The sequence below is a fragment of the Macrosteles quadrilineatus genome, unplaced genomic scaffold (genome assembly GCF_028750875.1).
Source record: "Macrosteles quadrilineatus isolate MER2022 unplaced genomic scaffold, UCM_ALF_1.0 Scaffold_1__1_contigs__length_201487025, whole genome shotgun sequence".
In the NCBI taxonomy this organism is placed as follows: Eukaryota; Metazoa; Arthropoda; class Insecta; order Hemiptera; family Cicadellidae; genus Macrosteles; species Macrosteles quadrilineatus.
In genome coordinates, this window is record NW_026542594.1 from 130,901,775 (window position 1) to 130,924,646 (window position 22,872).

The 22,872-nt window shown below is 35.1% G+C and overlaps 1 protein-coding gene across 3 annotated transcripts in view; it reads right to left on the reverse strand.

Moving 5' to 3' along the window:
* The window catches only part of LOC128985009 (scaffold attachment factor B2-like), a 106,467-nt gene that overhangs the window by 76,168 nt on the left and 7,427 nt on the right, over positions 1 to 22,872 (reverse strand). For all 3 annotated transcript variants that reach the window (XM_054404391.1, XM_054404384.1, XM_054404395.1), the window contains exons 2-3: positions 12,047 to 12,125; positions 3,711 to 4,174 (exon numbers count right to left, since the gene is read on the reverse strand). In XM_054404391.1, the coding sequence (XP_054260366.1) occupies positions 3,711 to 4,174; positions 12,047 to 12,125 (543 nt within the window). The remainder of the gene's footprint in view (positions 1 to 3,710; positions 4,175 to 12,046; positions 12,126 to 22,872) is intronic.

A 22,872-nucleotide genomic window follows, 5' to 3' on the forward strand; every position in this document is an offset into this window, starting at 1 on the left:
ATTTTATACACATATATCCACAAACAAGTAAACTACAACAGTTTTAATCTTCTCCATAACAATAACATGGGAATTTTAAAATACACTTATTTTTGAATTTTCTCTGTGACCGTTAGGCATACAACAGCGCTCCAATATACTAAATTATTTTTTTTTTAAGCTTTACAAAACGGTTTAAAAAGAAATTGCAATTTTTTTGTTCTTAGGGTGAAAAATGTCATCTCCAACGGTCACAGAAACGTCATCGTCGTCTCCCGCGGTCACAGAAACGTCATCGACATCACCCGCGGTCATGGAAACGTCATTGCCTTCACCCACAATCACGGAAACATCATCATCGTCTCCCGCAGTCACGGAAACGTCATCGTCTGCTCCCGCGGTCACGGAAAACATCATCGTCGCCTCCCGCGGTAACAGAAACATCACCGTCGCCTCCTGCGGTCACGGAATTGTCATCGCCGTCTCCCGCGGTCACAAAAACGTTATCGTCGTCTCCCGCGGTCACAGAAACGTCATCTTCATCACCCGCGGTCATGGAAACGTCATCATCGTCTGCTCCCGCGGTCAAGGAAACGTCATCTTCATGCGCGAGAGCGGCAAATTTAAAATTCCCGGTAAAATAAAAAATTCACGTGTAATTCCCGGTATTCCCGGATTTCCCGGTCAGTGGACACCTTGTTATAGTACGGAAAGCCTTTACTTTGGTGCACAGTTTTTTACTTTGGCGAACACCAGTATTCCAACCAAACAACACAATTACGACTGGGACAGTGGCGTTGTCCTATAATCCAGCTACTAGGAGGTCATGAATCGTGGATATTTATAGGCATGCACTGTGGATGCGATGTTCCCCGGTGTGGATTAACGTCCGCAATAGTGAGTACCACGACTGCAGTACTATCCTGATAATTAGACCAATTTGTTAATTACAAGTAAAAATGTGGTTCGGATTTCACTGTAAACTGTAGGTCCTTTAATTGTCATTGGCTGTATAAAAGACTATACGCTGACTACAGGATTCTCGCCACTCATCCTTAACTCATATTTGGGTTAACATACACAAATAGTGGCGTCCCCATCTTAAATAATTTATATAATTGATAATTTACTATCATCAGCTGGTACAGTGTTTTTCACTCTACGCTGTAAATAAAAAATGATTGGAATTTCTTCCATTTGTTTTGATTTTCTGTTTATATTTCATTATTGTTTCGTCACCAGCATGGCAACTCATAAGACCCATGGTAATTTTTTTTAATTTTGAATTCATTGTTTGTGCTTATTTTGAGCCTATTTTAATTTATAAAGGAATTCTGCACATCTACAGGAAAATATCTTTTTAACAGTATGCGTACATTTTCCTTGCGATACACATTAGCTGAGAAAAAAGGTTTTCAAGAAACATGCTTGCCTATTAATATAGAAAAAACAAGTAAACTCAGCTTACACAATGTGACTGTTTTACACTCACAGTAAACTCCCTCTTATCCGGACTCCTTGGGACCGAGGCCAGTCCGGATAACGGTTTTTCCGGTTAAACCGACGTCTCCAAAATCTCGTTAAAACGTACCGTTTAAATGCACACTCTATACACAGTATTTGACTTAAAATTAGGAGAACATTGTATTTAGACACGTAATTACTGGTCTCAAAACTTTCCCACGAGAACAGTCGTTTCAGTACCGCCCACTTCCTGCCGATATAGTCCGGTTAAACCGATGTGCTGATAAAAATTATCCGGATAAAGAGATGTCAACTTCTACCAAGTGTAGTCTGGTTAAACGGATGTCCGGTTAAAAGGTGTCCGAATAACAGGGAGTCTACTGTACCGTTGCAACCCAGTTGTGTCTAAAACCAGTTCACAACAGAAACAAAACTTCTGTCCGCACATGGATGGGTGTACTGGCAAAGGGCTTGTTTTGCGTCTATTGTGCAATCAGTGGAGTGTTAATTTAGTACAGAACGTGTTGTTTAAAGCGAATTTCCCATATAGGGAATATTAGCGAATTTCCCATATAGGGAATAAGCTATTACCGTAGTACTCATGGTAAGACCTGGACGCGGGACCAATTTTTATTTTAGTTTTGAGGTCCCTAGAGGCCAAAAACACCATTCGTTCAAATTCATAAATATATATATATATATATATATATATATATGTAGCAAAAATGATCTGATTTTGATGAAATTTGGTGTAAACCTACATTTATTCGAACGAGTTCGCCAACCAGCATGATCGGAATATGGGAACGGGGGTTTACAGGGAATGGGTTTACAGGGGGTTTTATGGGGTAAAAATAGGTTTTTCCCATTTTTGACCCAAAAAACATAAAATTTAGCAATTTATTTCCAAACCATTTTGTAGAGCTTAAAAAAAAAAACAAATAATTTAGTATATTGAAGCGTTGTTATGCGCCAAATGGTTACAGAGAAAATATATTTAAAATTCTATTTAATTCTATTTTAATAGGAAATAAATATTATATTTTTTAAGTGGACATTTTAGGGTAAATCCAATCAGGCAAATGGAAATTCCCTTAGTCTGTAGTTTGCTGCGGTGGGGGTATTTAAGGCTTTAGCTTAGCCGTGCGCATTTACAGGGTGTCCACCAGGCCAACCAGAAAAAATGCATGAGTAATTCATGAGTTAAAAAAAATCCAGGTAGTTCAGTTCGTACTTTTCATACTAAAATATCCGTGTTTTGCGCCGATTCTCGCAATGCTGTTTTAGCGCTAACACAGCTTGCTATTTTAGTTATCCGAAAGAGCATTCTCAGTTAAAGAAACAAAATTTATGATTACTGTAATATTGCCTGGCACAAGTATTCAATTTTTATATATTACTGATTAAATAATCCGAAAATTAAAAACCAATCCTTAAACCTGCAATTTATCAATAACTTCTTAAAAATAGTGATATGTTGATGACAAAATTTTTTGAATCTCTGTACAACAGACACATAAATACCACGTTAGAGGTAAATGAAGATATTACAAAACATAAAAATAAAACTTTCTAGAGGTGGGCCATTTTGAAAATGAAGCCAAACTTGAGGTTTATATCATGATCATCTAACACTGTCATAGAGACACCATCATCGTTTTCTGCGATAACTGAAAAATCCTGAATATCTCACTCAGTAACAGAAACATCACCACTGTCTTTCGTGGTCGTGACCAAATTCTGATATTTTTCAGCTGTAACAGAAACATTATAATCCTATTCCGCGGTCACAGAAACATCATCGTCGTCTCCGCAGTCAAGGAAACGTCATTGTCGTCTCCCGCTGTCACGGAAACGTCATCGTCGTCACCCGCAGTCACGAAAACGTCATCGTCGTCTCCCACAGTGAGTACAAGAGAGCATTAGGTTTACCCTTATTTGAGCAAGAATGTGAATTCTAGGCTATCTGTAGCTGCTAGAAGCACTGTCACAGTTGGATACAAACAATACGGCTGTAAAAATACTACCAAAACACCACATGGTCTTGTGCAACTGAAGTCTGCAACGCAACTGCAACTGAGGGCCCACGGTTGTATGTGACTGGTTTCAGACTGGTTTGGGATTGTCGAAAACCAATCGCGTCGTGTGCGCCTCCTCACTCACATTGCCGAGGTCACAAAACAGTTGTGTGCGCAACTGGTTTGCAAGGGTAGTAGTAAAACAGTCACACCGTGTGAGCTGGACCTAAAGAGATACTTAACCCTTACCTCTTTGGAAGGAGTTGTGCTTGATTCCTTGGTTTGGGAAGTTAATTCTATTTCCTTGGTTTGATTGTCTTCAGTTAATGTGGCAGCGGTCTCTACATCTTCTGTTTTACAGGAAGTAACAGAAATTGTATTTTCTACAGAGGTTTCTTTCTGATCCTCTTTCACATCCGGCAGGGGTTCAACACCAGATGAAACTGATTCATCTAAATTGCTTTCATTCGCCAATTTTACTTCTTTAATTTTAATATCCGGTTCATTATTTGTTTCTAGGATCTCAGTTTTACTAATCGATTCTTTTGAAATCTGATGAGTTCCTTCTTCCAAGTTTACATTTTCCTTTTCAACTTCTGAAACCGGTAAATCAGATGATTTTTCTTCTTCTTCGTTGTTTTCTATTTTATTTGTTTCTGTAACTTCCTCTTCTTCCGCTTTGTCATCTTCGCTAGTTTCTTCTTCGCTCTTTCCTAAATCCAACAAAGGTCAGGTATTAAGGCAAATTACAAAAAAAGTCTGATATTATTTCAGGTTTTTTAATGGTAGACAAAATTGACACAGCTTACCAGTATTCATAGTATCTAGAGGTGAGCGTTATTTTAATGTAATAGGGTAAATCACTCAACAGTTTATAACTAGCACTTGACACAATTTAATAATCAGTCCTTTAGAAACAAACCTTTGTTTGGGATTGTGCCATTTTGACACTATTTAGTAACATTAAATCAATCAATCAATCAATCAATTATGGAGAAAGTACAAATACCCCTGCCGCAGTAAACCTGCAGACTAAGTGAATTTCCATTTGCCCGATTTGATTTTCAATTTAATCTGTTACAATAACATTAGGTTTAACGAGTACCTAGGTCTGCTGCTACAGGGTGGGTAATAAACTGTGTTTTTTTTTGTAAAATATTAATAGCTTAGTATAAAACAAATACATTTGCAAAGTTTGATCAAAATATATCCATAAAGAAGCAAAGTACGACAGTTTACTTATTATTAGTCATCAGGATTTTAAATTTAAATTTTTTGTTATTTTTGTTTATCACCAATTCAAAAACACTTCAATATACTAAATTGTTTGTTTTTTTAGCTCTTCAAAATTATTTATTTAGAGATAAATTGTAAAATTTTCTGTTTTTTTGTTAAAAAATTAGAAACCCCTATTTTTGACCCCATTAATCAATCCCCCATAAAACTCCGTTCCCATGGTCCGATCATGCTGGTTCGCGAACTCGGTCGGTCAAACAAACATAGCCTACAGTATGTTTACATGTTTGAAAAAAATTTCATTGAAATTAGGCTAGATAATTTTTGTTTGAGTTATCGTGCTAATGGACACAATGTGACGTATATTAATTGTTCTTGAGGATTTCTTGACAGAATTTACGAAAAATTAAACATGAAACAGTATAAATTTTTGTTTAATTCAAACGTTTTCAAGCAGAGAGAAATGAATCTAGGCTATATAAATAAGAGTTTGTCTGTACAATGCTTAGAATATTTTTTGGTTGTTTTTACGTTTTTTACATTAAAGAAGCCAAAACAAGTCTTATCTAAATTTCTGTCTGTCAGTCACGGCCCAGAAGGCATTTTACACGGCCTTCTCCTGAAAAACAAGAGTACCTTTCAAGATTCAAATTATTCTAGCAAATTTCCCTATAGGGAAGTAGCTATTACCGTGGGTAGCATGGTAAGACCTAGGCCCGGGACCGATTTACTTTTTCATTTTGATTTTCCCAAAGTCCATATATATATGTATGTGTGTCCGTGAACAAGATAACTTGAGTAATTTTTGTCCGATTTTGATGAAATTTGGCTTGAGAAATGACTTGAATTTCTCTCTAGATCTTTTTAAAGAGCTTAAAAAAACTAATAATTTATAAAAGTGTTTTTGTACAATTATTGGTTACGGAGAAAATTCAAAATATGGTAAATTTAAATTCCCATGTTATTCTTATGGAGATTATTGCAAAGTGTTGTAGTTTGCTTTTTTATGGATAAGCTCTATATTTTATCATACTTAGCAATTTTATTTATTTTATACTAAGCTATTAATATTTTACTAAAAAACACACTTTATTAGTTTCCTTGTAGCATCAAACATAGGTACTCGTTAAACTTAATGTTATTTAAATAGATTTAATTGAAAATCAATTCAGAACAATGGGAATTCGCTTAGTCGGCAGGTTTGCTGCGGCGGGAGTGCACTTTGTAAATAAAATTACGGATGCTCAAAACCCCAATTTTGTGCGTTTTTCCCCAGTTTCCCATGTATTTTCCTAATGTTTATCACATACATCATCTATGAAATAACGAGCAGCTGTTAATTTGGATTCGGATGTGTTTTTTTATGTAAAATGTTAATAGTTCGTAAGAAATAAAAACATTTTCCAAATTTGGGCAAAATATGTTAATAAACAAGCAAACTACAACAGTTTACTTATTCTCCATAAGAATAACATGGGAATTTTAAATTTACAATTTTATGGAATTTTCTCCGTAACCATTAGGTGCATTATAACGCTTCAATATGCTAAATTATTTTGTTTTTTTAAGCACTACAAAATAGTTTGGTTTTTATGTTTTTTGGGTCAAAAATGGGAAAAACCCATTTTACCCCATAAAACCTCCCATAAATGGAAAAAACAGCCCCCGTTCCCATGGTCCGATCATGCTGGTTCGAACTCAACTCGTTCAACTCGTTCAAATAAACGTAGGTTTACACGTTTGTACCAAATTTCAACAAAATCGGATCATTTTTGCTCGAGTTATTGCGCTAACGGACACATATATATATATATATATTTTTTTTTTATTGTTCACGTGTAGGGCTACTGTAATTAATATTAATAAATAATACACCATTGTACCCTTTTTTTTATTATTTTTAATAACTGATGCATTTCAACACTAAGGCCATGGTCACAGTCTTTAACAATCAATATATATATATATATATGAATTTGAACGGATGGTGTTTTTGGCCTCTAGGGACCTCAAAACAAAACAAAAAATCGGTTCTGGGTCTAGGTCTTACCATGAGTACTACGGTAATAGCTTATTCCCTATATGGGAAATTCGCTAAAAGTGTTTCCTTACATAACGGATTTAATTAATCGTAAGTGCAATAATGTGTAACCGTAAATGAAATTAAATAACTAGGCATCATCCAGGTCAGGAACCGAAGATTCTTTGTGTATCAAATTGTTCTTGAGTTTTGATAACCGGGAAAAAGACCTTGAAGTGTTGTTTAGGGCTGGGGAAACTTACTTTTTTTTATCATAGTCGCCAATAATATACAAACAGGGTTTCCACTCATTGACGGCGATTACTAATTTTATATGTACTTTGCTATGGTTAAACCGTAGCAAATTCCTTACTTAATTTAATCCTGTATTTTTGTGTGTATGTCTGTTGGTGACGCATTAATGTATTTCTCAGTGTTTCACGAAAAAGACAAGAGCACCTTTGGTAGTGAAAATGTCAACCAGAATAAAGTCTTTGATGGTGAGGTTGAGGTAGTATTTTAACCAGTGACTTCAACTGACTACACTATCCAGTGCGTAGAACAGGCACACAGCTAATGAAATGTAAAAATGAACAAAATAAATAAATATGAACAGTTTAACAAATAGTTTAATTTTGAGAACATATGATTGAATACAGATAAAATGAAATCAGCCCAAAATAAAATTAAAATTTAGCTGAGTTGAATCAATTCAACTTGAATGTTTAGTTTCCGGCCATAGAAGTAAACAATTCATGTCAGTTTAGTTGACGGGTACTTCTATGGGTGAATTGTTGCATATTACCTATGTAAAACTATGTTACATAACCTCAAAAATACCAAGAACATTTTATAAATAGTTTTTCATCACTCTAATATGTTGAAATGCACTGTATAATTAAATATTTCAGTTCATTTTTAATGCGGTAGGTTCCCCATTATTGATTTTGAAACAACGTGGTTTATTTGACAAAAATAAATTAAAGCAAAAAAAAGAAATAGCCATCGTTAGCTTCAAGGTCAAGCTATTTACTTGCACTGACAATCATCTGCTCTTTACACAACTGGACAACTGTCTGCTGTGCGCTTGCTATCTCACAACGGTTTGTAATTGGGCGATTAGTAACCATGGCAACTTGTTGAATGTGTGGATGAAGAGAAACCAAAGAATGAAGGAGAACAAAAAAGAAAGAATAAGCGGTGTTTTACGTCATCCATTGTTATCTTTATCCTATTTTACGACTGTCGTTATTATCTTTAAGATTAAGTACTACAATTTTATGTTTTTTTACGAGTTATCTAATGTTTTTATCGACATTCTTATGTTCTGAAACAACATGTAGTAGTAGCCTATGCTGACTAGACTACGGTAGCAGTAGCTTGCAGTAGGACTTTCTATTGTTCTGTTCTTTGCGTGATTTATTGCTGTAGGCCTACGTACAGTACGTGCATGTGTTGTGTAATTTTTGTTTTGCTTGAGTAAGATTGATTTTAAACGTTACAGTTTTTATTACTGAACCACAGTTAATGACTTAACATATCACGATTGCGCAATACTATTATTTGTATTTTGATTATGTAAAATTCAAAATAATTATCACATTAACGTCCATTTTATACAGTATTAGGTTTTTTTATGGGTATGTAATATATGTTTATGTCATATTGGATTAACCGTGGTTTTCAGTTATCCGTGCCCCCCCCCCCCTAATACCCCGGATAATTGAGGTTCTACTACATCCGGTTAGTCCGGCCGTTTTGTAGTCCGGCCAGTGGTCCGGTCCCGAGGTGGCCGAACTAGAGGGAGTCTACTGTACCTATAAAGATTATTGTAATACAATTAACCTAAATACTAATTCAACTGTATACAGCTGTCCAAATTAAATTAACTATAAAAAAAATAGTGCATAAAAATTTAAAAATCTACTCTTTAAATAAGAATGAAACATTGAGTTGGCTCCAGTACACTCAAACGTCACTAACACAAAACACTCATTAACTCTTGCTCTATTTTCTCCTGTATCGAGTAATCTTCAGTGTAATTTTGGGTCAATAGTTAAAATTGATGTTTTTATTTTGGTACTGTAATTGTAATATGGTATTATACTGCTGAGTGTAAGGATTGTTATAAGCACATGTAACAAGTCTTTTGTTTACTTTTTCCTTGTTATTTGTTCAACTAGTCCAGGAGCTGAGGGTGTTTGAGCATGCATGAAAGTAGTACGCAATGTTATTGCTGATTATTGTAATATGGACTGTGGTGATCAAAATTACGTATGTCGCCTATTTCAAAAGTGGTCGATAAGGTGGGGGGGAGGGGGCAAACATGGCGGTTTGCGCTATGCGTTAAAACGCTGATATTTCGAAAACGGTAAAAGATAGAACATCGGTTAAAACGTCGTTGTAATTCTAAAAATGTGGACTACAATAATGGTTATTGAGTCCGAGGTCGTATCTCTATAAATAAACAAGTTATTGTATAAAATATGTAAAAATTGACTTTTTGTGTTGTTTTTTTACCGAAAGTAGAATTAATTTGTGAGTGTCGCAAAGAAGTAATATCAAATATCTTTGCTGATAGTTGTAATATGGACTGTGGTGATAAAAAATACGCATGTCGCCTACTTTTCAGGTGGTCGAGAACTTGGGGGAGGGGGGCAAAGATGGCGGAACGTGCTATGACTTGAAACGACTGTAGCTCGATAACGGTACGAGATGGGACATCGGTTAAAACGTAGTTTTAATCCAAACCATATGGCCAATAGAAAAGGCTATTGGGTAAAAAGTTGTACCTCTTAACTAATAAAAAAGTTATAACAATAATAAGTTTAACAAAATCTACATTTTACAGATATTTTCAACAAAAATCACATGGATTGTTGTTAAAAAATAGTGTAATTACTTAATTACTAGGCTAAATATTAACTAGGTGCAATTTCTTATAAGAAAAACATATATTATTACGAATACATATGGTTTAAAATGTAAAACACGGCCTACAAACGCCTTGGGGTTCGTCTGATAGGTTGCGTCATAATTGCTGCGCAGTGCTGCTGATATCGGCACAACTGTTAATCCCCCCAAAGTTCATTGCCTTCCAACTCAGTGATATTGGGGTTGTGAAAGTGTTTGTACAGTTTAAGACTACTGACATTTATTGTGTTTTATTTATACAAATAGCATTCTTTTATAACTTTTAATAGTTATTTAAATATTTTAAATTTCAATACATTTTATTTTAAGTTGCTTAAGTTTTTTTTAAATTGTGTGTGGCTGGTTTTTATGAACGTTTGTTCTTAGTGACTAGTGGATTAGGCAATTTTAAAGTAAAATTTCACAAACTTACAAAAGTTAGGTACCTATTTCAAATCAAGAAATAATATGAACAACCAGTGTAATTGTTATGGATAGAATGAAGAGATTTACCGTATTTGTTATTATAAGGTATTTACATTTGTAGTTATGTTTTTTATTTCATATAACTGCATTTCATAAGAATCTGTTACATAATCATATTGTAATAACCTATAACATTATAATTAAAATTGGATTTGTAGTGGTAATCTGTATTATGCATTTGATTGCGGAGAAACCCCAAGTATTATACGTAGCTTGGAGGCCGTGTTTTACATTTTAAACCATATGTATTCGTAATAATATTTTTTTTTCTTATCAGAAAATGCATCTGGTTAATATTTAGCCGAGTAATTAAGTAATTACACTATTTTATATCAACAATCCATATGATTTTAGAAGAAAATATCTGTAAAATGTAGATTTTGTTAAACTTTTTATTTTTGTTATAACTTTTTTATTAGTTAAGATAGGCCTACAACTTTTTACCCAATAACCTTTTCTATTGGCCATATGTTTTGGATTAAAACTACGTTTTAACCGATGTCCCATCTCGTACCGTTATCGAACTACAGTCGTTTCAATGCATAGCGCGTTCCGCCATCTTTGCCCCCCTCCCCCCAAGTTCTCGACCACCTGAAAAGTAGGCGACATGCGTATTTTTTATCACCACAGTCCATATTACAACTATCAGCAAAGATATTTGATATTACTTCTTTGAGACACTCACAAATTAATTATACTTTCCGTAAAAAAAAACTACACGAAAAGTCAATTTTTACATATTTTATACAATAACTTGTTTATTTATAGAGATACGACCTCGGACTCAATAACCATTATTGTAGTCCACATTTTTAGAATTACAACGACGTTTTAACTGATGTTCTATCTTTTACCGTTTTTGAAATATCAGCGTTTTAACGCATAGCGCAAACCGCCATGTTTGCCCCCTCCCCCCCACCTTATCGACCACTTTTGAAATAGGCGACATACGTAGTTTTGATCACCACAGTCCATATTACAATAATCAGCAATAACATTGCGTACTACTTTCATGCATGCTCAAACCCCCTCAGCTCCTGGACTAAACCAACATGGTTACTTGGCAACCCATAAGGCCAATGTTGAATTTTTAAATTTTCAAATGAGTTGTGCAGCAAAATACAAATTTTCCTGAGGTAGTGCCTGTCGTCATTTTTGTTTTTAGGGCTATATATGTCCTTAATTCCAAAATTTAGTCAAAATCCTTCAGCTGGATTTTGAGATTTATATTAAAGACAGACAGACAAACACACATAGTGTATAGGATTTGAATTTGAAGGGATGGTGATTTTGGCCTCTGGGGACATCAAAACGAAAAAAGTAAATCGGGTCTTACCATAAGACCTACGGTCGCGGTAATAGCTTATTCCCTAAATAGGAAATTCACTGACAATATTGGACTGATATAACATGAAGAAAGTTAGAAAATTGCATGAGACAATGTGAAATATAGGCATTTCTCAATACAGGCCATAGACACAAATTGACTACTAAACCAATTACAAAATATTAAGAATTAGTTATGTCAGATTTTATCAAACATACATTGCACATTACATGTTAATGTTGTAAAAAATTTAACAATTAACAATGTTAATGTTTACTTAAAAGATTTTTTGCAGAAATTTAAGAGTTTTTGGGGATTAATCAATTTGAATGCAGAATCTGAATCATTTCAATCATATCATTTAAAAAATGAAATTTAATTAGAAACACAACCACATTAAAACTGGAACATGTCCCAATCACGCCTCACTACACAGTACCACAACCTTGATTATTCAACCTTGACCTAGAAGTTAGAAATCTTTAAATGAGAATTCATTTGTTTTTAAGTTTATTGTTATTTCTTCTTCGTTAATTTACTTGTTGCTTAAGCCAAAATTTTAAAATCTAGCAATATTTATTAGTCTATGTTTTTTATACTTACTGCCACGTGTAGGTGTTTTTTTCACATCACTCAGTTCAAAAACATAAGTTTCAGGATCATGACCTTCTTCTTTCAGAGCCTGAAAAATAGACCCACTTAATGATGATGGCTAAAGTACCTAGGCCTAATGTTTTCCTAAATCAGAATAGTATATTACGTTACTAGTCCTGAAAATAAGTGTTTACCGGACGAGTGTGGTCGTTCCCGTGCGAGACGAAGTAGAGTACGGGATTACCATACGAGTCCGGTACACACATTTTGGACGAGTGACGTACGATAGTTTACGCTATACTACTAAATCCGTTCAAATCTTTATATATTTCCACCAACTAAAGGACTAAAAATCACTAGTCATTGAGAGGTTATGTTTTTGTTTATAACCACTCATTGCCACCTAAATACTATATACAGTACAATCAGCTGATTGGTGTCCGGTAAAACTCATTACAGTACAGTAGTACGCAATGAAACCCCATTTGAATAAGCTGGCGGCAAAGAGCTGTTTTCTGGACTAAATACTTGCGTGGGAAGTTCGCCAAAATAATGTAGTGTGGCGTAAACTATGTTTATAAGGTAGCCTCAAGCTTATAACAATGTTTAAATGTCATGTTGAGAATTTAGTTAAAACCTATAAGAGATTCATTCATTACTGCCGGTTTTGCTACACCGGAACATGGTGAGTAATAGGTTAATGGAGGAGATAAATGGAAACACTATTCAAAGGTTTAGAGTGATCCTCTCTTTAAAAAAAATAACAAACTAATAAGTGAATTTCCAATAGGGAATGAGTTTTTACTGAAGGCTCATGGTAAAATCCAATTTTAGTATATGTACTGTTGAAGCAAGTATTCCTGGACCAAAAACAATCTAAAATATTACATTCAAATTTCCAAAACTGAGAATCAGACATACGGCAGCCGTTTTGTATTATTAACAAAACTATGTTTTATTTCATGATAGCTTTTTGTAGTGAATTAAATTTGATGTTTAGTTTAATAACCTAAAGAATTATTTTGAACATTTTTCATCATTCATGTTTAGTGCCAAAACGAGGTCCATTTAAAAATCTATATATCAATTACGTAAGCCGATTCTTTGTGTCAAAATTGTAGGCGACTGGGAAGTCGTAGAACGACGGGAGAGGGCTCAAATTAAAGGTCTCGATCCCGTGACAGCGGGAAAAATAGTGAAATTCCTAAAACTTTAACACAAAATTCGATACAACGTAAAATGTTCTCCATAAGAATAGCATTAGAAGCCTGCTGATTTTTGTTTACTTCAATACAGCTGATCACGATTTATCACTAAGCCGGTATGCAATACAGTATTAACATTTGGATGACTTAATTGTCAGTCAATTCTTCAATGTACTATATAAAACAACGTTACCATACGTTATAATTAAGACTTTTTAGTTATGTTATAGAATGTAGTTGAAATAAATTATTTTACTGTGAAACTTTTCAAATTTGTGTATTTTTAACGTTTAACATGAAATAACCACATTGACTAAAGAATTAACTATTCAAGATTAAATGGAAAATTTCCGCTTTGTTTTTATTTCAAAACATGTGTTCAAGATTTATTCTACACTTTCTTTGCAAATCTTATATATTAATACCCCCGCCGCAGCAAACCTGCCGACTAAGCGAATTTCCATTTGTCTGAATTGATTTTCAGTTAAATATATTTTAATAACATTAGGTTTAACGAGTACCTAGGTTTGCTGCTACAAGGAAACTAATAAAGTGTGTTTTTGAGTAAAATATTGATAGCTTAGTACAAAATAAATAAATTTGCCAAGTTTGATCAAAATATATCCATAAACAAGCAAACTACAACATTTGACAATATTCTCCATAAGAATAACATGGGAATTTTAAATTTACAATTTTTTTAATTTTCTCCGTTACTAATAATTGAACAAAAATACTTTTATATACTAAATTATTTGTTTTTTTAAGCTCTTTAAAAAGGTCTAAAGAGAAATCGGGAAATTTTGTGTTTTGAGGGTCAAAAGTGAGAAAAACCAATTTTTACCCCATAAAACCCCCCATAAAGCCCCGTTCCCATGGTCCGATCGTGCTGGTTCGCGAATTCATTCAAGTTTATCCCGCTTTACACCTTTAAACCAAATTTCATCAAAATCGGACAAAAATTACTCAAGTTATCGCGTTCACGGACGTATATATATACAAGTCTCTATATATATATATATATATATATATATATACATATATAAAAATTTGAACGAATGGTGTTTTTGGCCTCTGGGGACATCAAAATGAAAAAGTAAATCGGTCCCGGGTCTAGGTCTCACCGTGCCACCTACGGTAATAGCTACTTCCCTATAGGGAAATTCGCTAAAACGTGACAGGGTTTTTTTATTTCACAATTCTGAATCAACCACTTGACGGATTTTAATGTTTTGTGTGTTGAAAGAAAGACAATTTTGAGAACTAGGGAATGTCAAAGCCATAATTTTAGTTTAGGGTTTCAGTTTTTTAGAAATTAAGTTTTAATTTTCAAAAAGTCTAGCAGCCGACGCTTACATTCTTCTCTAGCTTTTGGTATAATTATACCATTTGCTTAACGTAACAGTTGTAAACATTCAGCGTTTTCGATACAAATTCAGCTTTTGGATGAAAACAAAAATGACATACATAGAATTGACTTATTTATACTAATGTGTAATGCTATAATCATTGATACGTACATTTAAGGTAAGAGGATGAGAGTTTATTGAGCGGAGCGAGCGAAGCTCTTATACGTCGACATTTATGCATTTCGTAATACGCAAACTCCTCCTAGACGGCTGAATCAATCGTTTTCAAATTTTGCATGGTGATAAAGACCATATCGGTGAGTGCCAACATCTATATGGCGTTAAAAAAGTCTCTCAGGAATGCGCACCGCTGGGTCTCAAAGTTTCAATGCAATCCTTATGGAAGCAGTATTTGACACATAAACAAAGACATACGATCAGCTGTTGACTTTTGAATGCAGTAGATAAATAAACAGCTGATAGCATTATTCCACAGATATTAGAACATAAACGGTGGTATGGATCATAAATATAATCAAATGACGACACTAGCTTGAGGTCCGTGACGTAGGAAGTGGTGAAGGAAGTAGTAAAGGTGAAGAGTCTGGAGTGTGGAAACTGTGACGATTAGATTTAGGTAGGTATCTGCATTCCTAAAATTCTATGGGAAGGGAGGAAAACGGGTCCGTGACGTAGGAAGTGGTAAAGGAAGTAGTCAAGGCGAGCTGCCTGGAGTGTGGGAACTGTTTATGACGATTAGATTAAGGTATCTGCATTCCTAAAATTCTATGGGACGGGAGGAAGACGGGTCAGTGACGTAGGAAGTGGTGAAGGAAGTAGTCAAGGTGAGCTGTCTGGAGTGTGGAAACTGTTTATGATGATTAGATTTAGGTATCCGCATTCCTAAAATTCTATGGGAAGGGAGGAAAACGGGTCCGCGATGTAGGAAGTGGTGACGGAAGTGTTCAAGGCGAGCTGTCCGGAGTGTGTTAACTGTTTATGACGATTAGATTAAGGTAACTGCAATCCTAAAATGCTATGGGAAGGGAGGAAAACAGGTCCGCGACGTAGGAAGTGGTGAAAAAATAGTCAAGGCGAGCTGTCCGGAGTGTGGAAACGGTTCATGACTATTAGATTAAGGTACCTTCAATCCTAAAATGCTATGGGACGGGAGGAAAACAGGTCCGCGACGTAGGAAGTGGTGAAGGAAGTAGTCAAGGCGAGCTGTCCGGATTTTGGGAACTGTTTATGACGATTAGATTAAGGTATCTGCGTTCCTAAAATTGTATGGGAAGTGAGGAAAACGGGTCCGCGACGTAGGAAGTGGTGAAGGAAATCGGCAAGGCGAGCTGTCCGGAGTGTGGAAACTGATTATGACTATTAGATTAAGGTATCTACAATCCTAAAATGCTATGGGACGGGAGGAAAACAGGTCCGCGATGTCCGAAGTGGTGAAGGAAGTAGTCAAGGCGAGTTGTCCGGATTGTGGGATCTGTTTATGACCAATAGATAAAGGTATTTGCATTCCAATAACGCTAAGGGAAGGGAGGCAAACATGTCTGTGACGTAGGAAGTGATGAAGGAAGCAGTAAAGGCGAGTTTTTCGGAGTGTGGGAACTGTTTGTGACGATTAGATTAAGGTATCTTGGTGTCTACAATCTTAAAATTCTATGGGAAGAGAGGGAAACAGGTCTGCGACGTAAGAAGAGGTGAAGGAAGTAGTAAGGTGAGCAGTGTGGAGTTTGGGAACTGGAAACCGTTTGTAGCAGTTAGATCAATTTATCTGCAATGCTTAAATGCTATGAGAAGGGATGGAAGCATGTCCACGACATATAAAATGGTGAAAGAAGTAGTAAAGGCTAGCAGTGTGGAGTCTGGGCATTGTTTGTGGCAATTAGATGAACGTATCTAAAATACTAAAATGCTATGGAAAGTGATGAAACGATGTGTGTGTCGTGTGTGTTGTCCACGATGTAGGAAATGGCTTAGGAAGTAGTAAAGTATGAACATATTGTGAGAACCGTCTGTGGCAGTTAGATTATTGTATCCTCAATCCTAAAATGCTATGAGAAGGGAAGGAAACGCCCCACGACGTAGGAAGTGGTGAAGGAAGTAGTAAAGGCTGGCAGTGCAGAGTGAGGGAACCGTTTGGGCAGTTAGATAAATGTATCTAATACTTAAATGCTATGAGAAGGGAAGGAAACAGGTCTATGGCGTAGGAAATGGTGAAGGAAGTAGTAAGGCTTGCAGTGAAGAGTGTGGGAACTGTCTTTGGCAATTAAATTAATGTATCTGCAATCCTAAAATTCTATGGGAAGAGAGGGAAAGAGCTCCACGACGTAGGGGGTGGTGAAGGAAGTAGTAAAGGCGGGCAGTGTTGAGTGTGGGAATGGATTAATGTATCTGCAATGCTAAAATGCTATGGGAAGAGACTGTAGACTGTAGGTTAAAATGATTATGAATCACGAATCGTTACATATTTCGTTACGTATTCAATCGTTTACAATAGAAATTTACAACTGAGTTGACAACAGCTGAGTTTTACTCCATAGAGGCTAAAAACGAATTTTGTCCCCTAAAAAGTAAAAATGCTACTTTAGACCCGCAACTAACACACGCACCAATGACGATCGTTTTTACTGCAGTATGACAAAAACAATATAATATGAACCCTTGATGACTCCGCTCAATTTTGTGGATGCATTTGCGAACGCCACCTAGTTTAAATATACATAGTAAAATAATACAAGATGTTCTAATTTATTTTTTTAGTAGTCTTTAAAATATTTAGTTTGTTTTAGTGAAATATATTTTTGTTAACTAACAGCTGGTTGAATAAAAAAATATTCGATGGAACTATGAGGTTAGTTTATTTACTCTGTGATTTTGTCATTGATTTTAGGAAATAAGTAAGATTCAATGAAGCTCTCGAATCTTCAAAAGAAAATTATGAAAATTATTTTACTACTCGACTTTTTGAGGAAAGGTTGGGAAAATGAAAATGTTGACATCTTTCAATTCATCTTGAAAGCTTTTTCTTTACTATAAATTTTGAACTGCTTAAACTATGCTTGAATTAGTACATAATAGACACACTATACACAGTTTTAATGGACTACTTGATTCCCGTACGTAGGACGGGCCAACAGCTTGTTTACTATTATTTTAAATTTGAGATTTATTGTATAGTCTTTAGTCAATATTTTGTATGAAGTGGAATAACCTCAAAGGCTACTCTTAAAAAATAACCTGGGAATAAAGATGGAATAGGTTGGTTCGTACAGGAATATTTGTTAATTAAGTTAAGTACTATGGCAAGTTCCAATGAACAGAAAACTATATTTTTGGAGATTTTAAACAGGTAGCCTACTATCTGTTGCTCTAAGCAAAAAAAGATTAAAACAATATAGCCTAGCACGTATGGTATATAATAGTAAAGGGAGCAACCACATACAGGGTGAGTTTTAAATGAGTTCCCCCCTATTTTTTTCTACATTTCTTAAGATATCAACTCCGGACCACGTCAGATCATTGTAGAGTAGTAAGTACTTCATTTTGACTGGGTATAAAGTTTTGGCCGCCATCTTGGATCCGCCATATTGGATACAAAGTTTTTTTTCAAATGTAAAGGTAGGGTTGTTACCCATCGTTTTAAACTAGATTTTTATGCTGAATACGATGCTGCAATTCGTTTTTAAAAATCTTGATCCATTCTAAAGTTATGAGAACTTTTTATAACATTATTTTTAGCCCATTTTAACATTGTGAATTTAGAAACTAAGAACATAATCGCAAAATAGTGCTAGATAAAGATTTTTGTATATTATGTGGTGTATATTTATCTTTATCTAGCACTATTTTGCGATTATGTTCTTAGTTTCTAAATGCACAATGCAAAAATGGGCTAAAAATAATGTTATAAGAAGATCTCATAACTTTGGAATGGATCAAGATTTTTAAAAACGAATTGCAGCATCGTATTCAGCATAAAAATCTAGTTTAAAACGATGGGTCACAACCCTACCTTTACATTTGAAAAAAAAAACTTTGCATCCAATATGGCGGATCCAAGATGGCGGCCAAAAATTTATACCCAGTCAAAATGAAGTACTTACAACTCTACAATGATCTGACGTGGTCCGGAGTTCATATCTTAAGAAATGTAGAAAAAAGTAGGGGGGGGGGGGACTCATTTAAAACTCACCCTGTATAATACTAAAACCACGAGGTAGTTTCCGTTTCTTTAACACACCAAAAATATGCATGTCAATGCTGATGAAAAGTAATTTCGTGATAGGTTTCGATAACTGGGTAATGTTACCCTAACCAGTCGCAAAAGAGTTAAGATTCAGCGGATGATTAGGCCTATTTTGATAGAATATGAAAGGTTAATCCCACCTTTAAGAGAAATACCACAACATAGGCCTAAACTTACACTAGGGCCTTTGTATTTTTTTTTTATTTTGATCATAAAAAAATTAGGGTTAAGTTTAATCAATGGAATACCTTTACTTGACGCTAATTTTGTTAAGCCTTAAGAAAAGGAGTATAAGCTTAAAAATATAAACTGGGTAGGGATGCTAATTTAGCGGTTTTTACTAAGAACTAAGCTTATCTCAACATACCTTTATTTGCCTTTTCATATTTGACGAAGACAATTTCCAAAATTCCAATCAGGGAAGCCTTTTTTTATCACCATTAATCACAAGACCAAAGCTACCTTAATAAACCAGTATTTATTCACAAACAATTATATGTTTGCTGCCTTTAACAGAATTAAACCTATGGAGTGATTCAAAATATTTATTGAAAATAACATCAACAAAAGCAAACAAAGACAAACAACAAACGGTTTTTTACACAAAAGATATGGTGTACAGGGATATCTATTTTGACACATAAATAATGTATTTCTGACTGTGTTTCAATGTTAGAATAATTTGTTTTACATTATTGAGCTGTTTAGGGACTAGGGGGGAGTGACCCTACAGGCCACTAGTTAGACTTGTATATTAAACTATAGGCCTATTTATGAGAGGTGCTGATGCATTAATGGAAATAATGTACACATACGATTCAATTTTCAAATGATAAGCTTACTTAAACATTTATTTTGATGAAAAACGTACATATAAAGTAAATAGGTACCTAAGGAAAAATAATCGCATAACATAAAGCTCACTTTAGTAAAGCAAAAAAAAAAAAAAAAAAACTGTTTTATATTGATTTCACTTATTTAATGAGCTTTTTCAAAGTTCAATCTTTACCTGCAGATCAGTGTGTATCACAATAATAAGCAAACATAAACTAATAGAAAACTTGTATTACCGTACCTTGTGTCAGAAAGCTAACCACTATTATTGTTAATCAGGGCACAAATTTCATTAATTTAAACATAAATATCAACAACATAATACATTTAACAGTTCTTATTTTAAATTGTTCCCTAGTTCAAAACGTGTATGTATTTGCATTAATTTACATCATTTAGTGAAACGAATTTCACTTAATATACTGTAGTATTTATTCGGTTCAGAAAATTTAATCTTTCGATTGATTTTAATTTCAACTATTTGGACGCCTTTGGGAAAACTTAAAACTCTATGAAAATAACACATCAGCTGACGACATGATAACGCAATCACTTATTACCGCCGTCTGTTGTTTCTTATTTCGTGTTGTGTTTGGTTAGTTTCCTGTTGCAGCAAACCTAAGTATGTTTTAAACTGATTATATTTAAATAGGGAATGAATGTGATATTTTTAAGGAGACATTTTAGTGTAAATCCATTCAGGGGAATGGAAATTCGCTTAGTCTGCAGGTTTGCTGCGGCGGGGGTATTTCATTATCAGCCCGTTTGGTTGGTTTGCTAAGGTTAGGACAGTTTAATTTTATAATAAAATAAACGGTATCAGCATTCTGACACATACTTTCTCCCATTAGTTTGTCAACAACCTTTATCATGTGTAAGTATATTATCGGTGAGAGTAAATATACGGAAATGGGATTAGTACAATTTTGATCAGAATTTAAAGGACTATAACATAGGCTACAAATTTTTTATCAAAATCGTTCGGGCCATTTTTGTGAAAATCCGATTTTTCCGTTATTTTATGAGGTTTTTATGGAAAAATCACATAATTTACAATAACTTTTGAATCGTAATTTTTACAGAAATGGGATTTGTACCATTTTGTTCAGAATATAAAGGACTATAACATACTAAATTTTATCAATATCGTTCGGGCCGTTTTTGGGAAAATATTATTTTCCCGTTATTTTATGGGGTTTTATGGGAAAATCCCCATTAACCCTCCGCGCGTCAGCCGCCCGATTTCGGGCGGGTCCGTCTGGGCCAGCAGCGTCACCCGCCCGTCTCTTCGTTTCGTTGATTTTAAAGCCGTTCAAGCGCTAGAATCGGGTCGCTATCTTTACTCTACGTTTAGGGGGATTGCTAGGCTTCATGACAAAACCATATGACGGCCGTTTACTACTGGTCTGTGACTAAAAATCAGAGCATCTGTTAGTTTGTGATGTCGTCATTTGTTGTGGTTACGGTTACGTGAGTTGTTGTGAGTTTGTTTTGGTTTATGTTTACAAAATGTGTGATGATTTGAGATCTAGTGAAATTAGGGAATTGTTGAATGAAGAAATAAGTGATATTGACGATGATAATGTTGAAGATGACTTCGATTTAGGTTTACCGCCTCAGAATATTGATTCAGACTCAGAATCGTTACTGGACTTTTCAAGTAGAAGTGGGGAGGAATACATTCCTGATTACGATGATTTGGACACTAGTGATAGGGAGCAAGATGTTGATGATCCAGGGGAGCCTGAAGTACCTGTAAGTGTGCCTAGTAATGATGTACCTAGCAATAGTAGGCCTAGGCCTAAGAAGAAAAAAGGTCCTCCAAATTTGCTCTGGATTCGATCGAATCAAAATTTACTAGGAGGAACACTGGCATACAAAATCTCCCACCTAGAAATAGTAGTTGTATTGAATACTTCTATCTTTTCTTTACCCAGGCTATCTGGAACATAATTTGTCAGTGTACAAATGCGTCGGCAAGGAAAGCGCTTCAAAGACAAAACTTGTCCCCACAATCAAGAATAAAAAGATGGACTGACTGTACTGTTGCAGACATAAAGAGGTTTTTTGGGTTATTCATAAACATGGGGATTTGGAAACTCAAGAATATAACAGGCTACTGGGATACGAGAGAATCTCAGTCACACCCATTTTTTGCTAAGACGATGAGCTACAACAAGTTCGCATTAATTTTGTGGAACCTCCAACTTACCAACAACAATGGACATCCAAGAGGCCATCCAGAATTCGACCACTGGTTCAAAGTAAGATATCTGTTAGACCATTTAAACAGAGCTTTCAAAAAGTATTTTGTCCCCGGACAGAATGTATGCCTGGACGAGAGCCTTATAGGCATGAAAAACCGTTGTTCTTACATACAATACCTCCCGAAAAAAAAAACACAAGCAGTTTGGAATTAAAAAATTTGAGACCTGTGATTCTGCCACTAACTATGTCTTGCACCTTGAAATGTACAGTGGAGCAGATTTCTTGATCGATAAACCAGGGCCATTTGTACAAAAATGTGTGTTAGAGGTAATGGAGAAAAGTGGTCTCCTCGACAAAGGCCATCATCTGTTCACCGATCAATTTTACACTAAAGTACCTCTAGCATTAAAGTTACATGAAAGAAACACCTACCTTACTGGAACTATAAATAAGAATTCTCAGTATCTTGCAACAACACTGAAGAATACTGAATTGGAAGCTGGACAAACTCTGTACTTCAGGCACAAAGATGTCCTTCTCGTTTCGTTCAAGCAGAACGCTTCAAGAAAATCGGTTTTTGCCCTGACCACTGCTTGCCACGCAGAGGACAAACTTGTCCAGAGCAAAAAAGGGCAACAAGCAGTAAAACCTGTTCTTATCCATAGATACAACCAATACATGGGTGGGGTAGATGTAAGTGATAAAAGTATCTACCACACCTCATGCACTCGCCCGACTAAGAAATATTGGAAGAGGATCTTCTATAATTTACTGGATATTGCGCTTTTCAACTCATATGTGTTGTATTCGTTAAATACTGACAAGCCAAAGAGTAGAAAGGATTATTTAGTTGATATTGTGGAAACCCTGGCTAATACAAGAGACATAGGTCCGACTGCAGGACCATCAGGAGACACCGCGCACCAAATGCAGCAAGTGCCTAACAAATCAAACAGAGTATGTGCTGTATGCTGCAGAAAG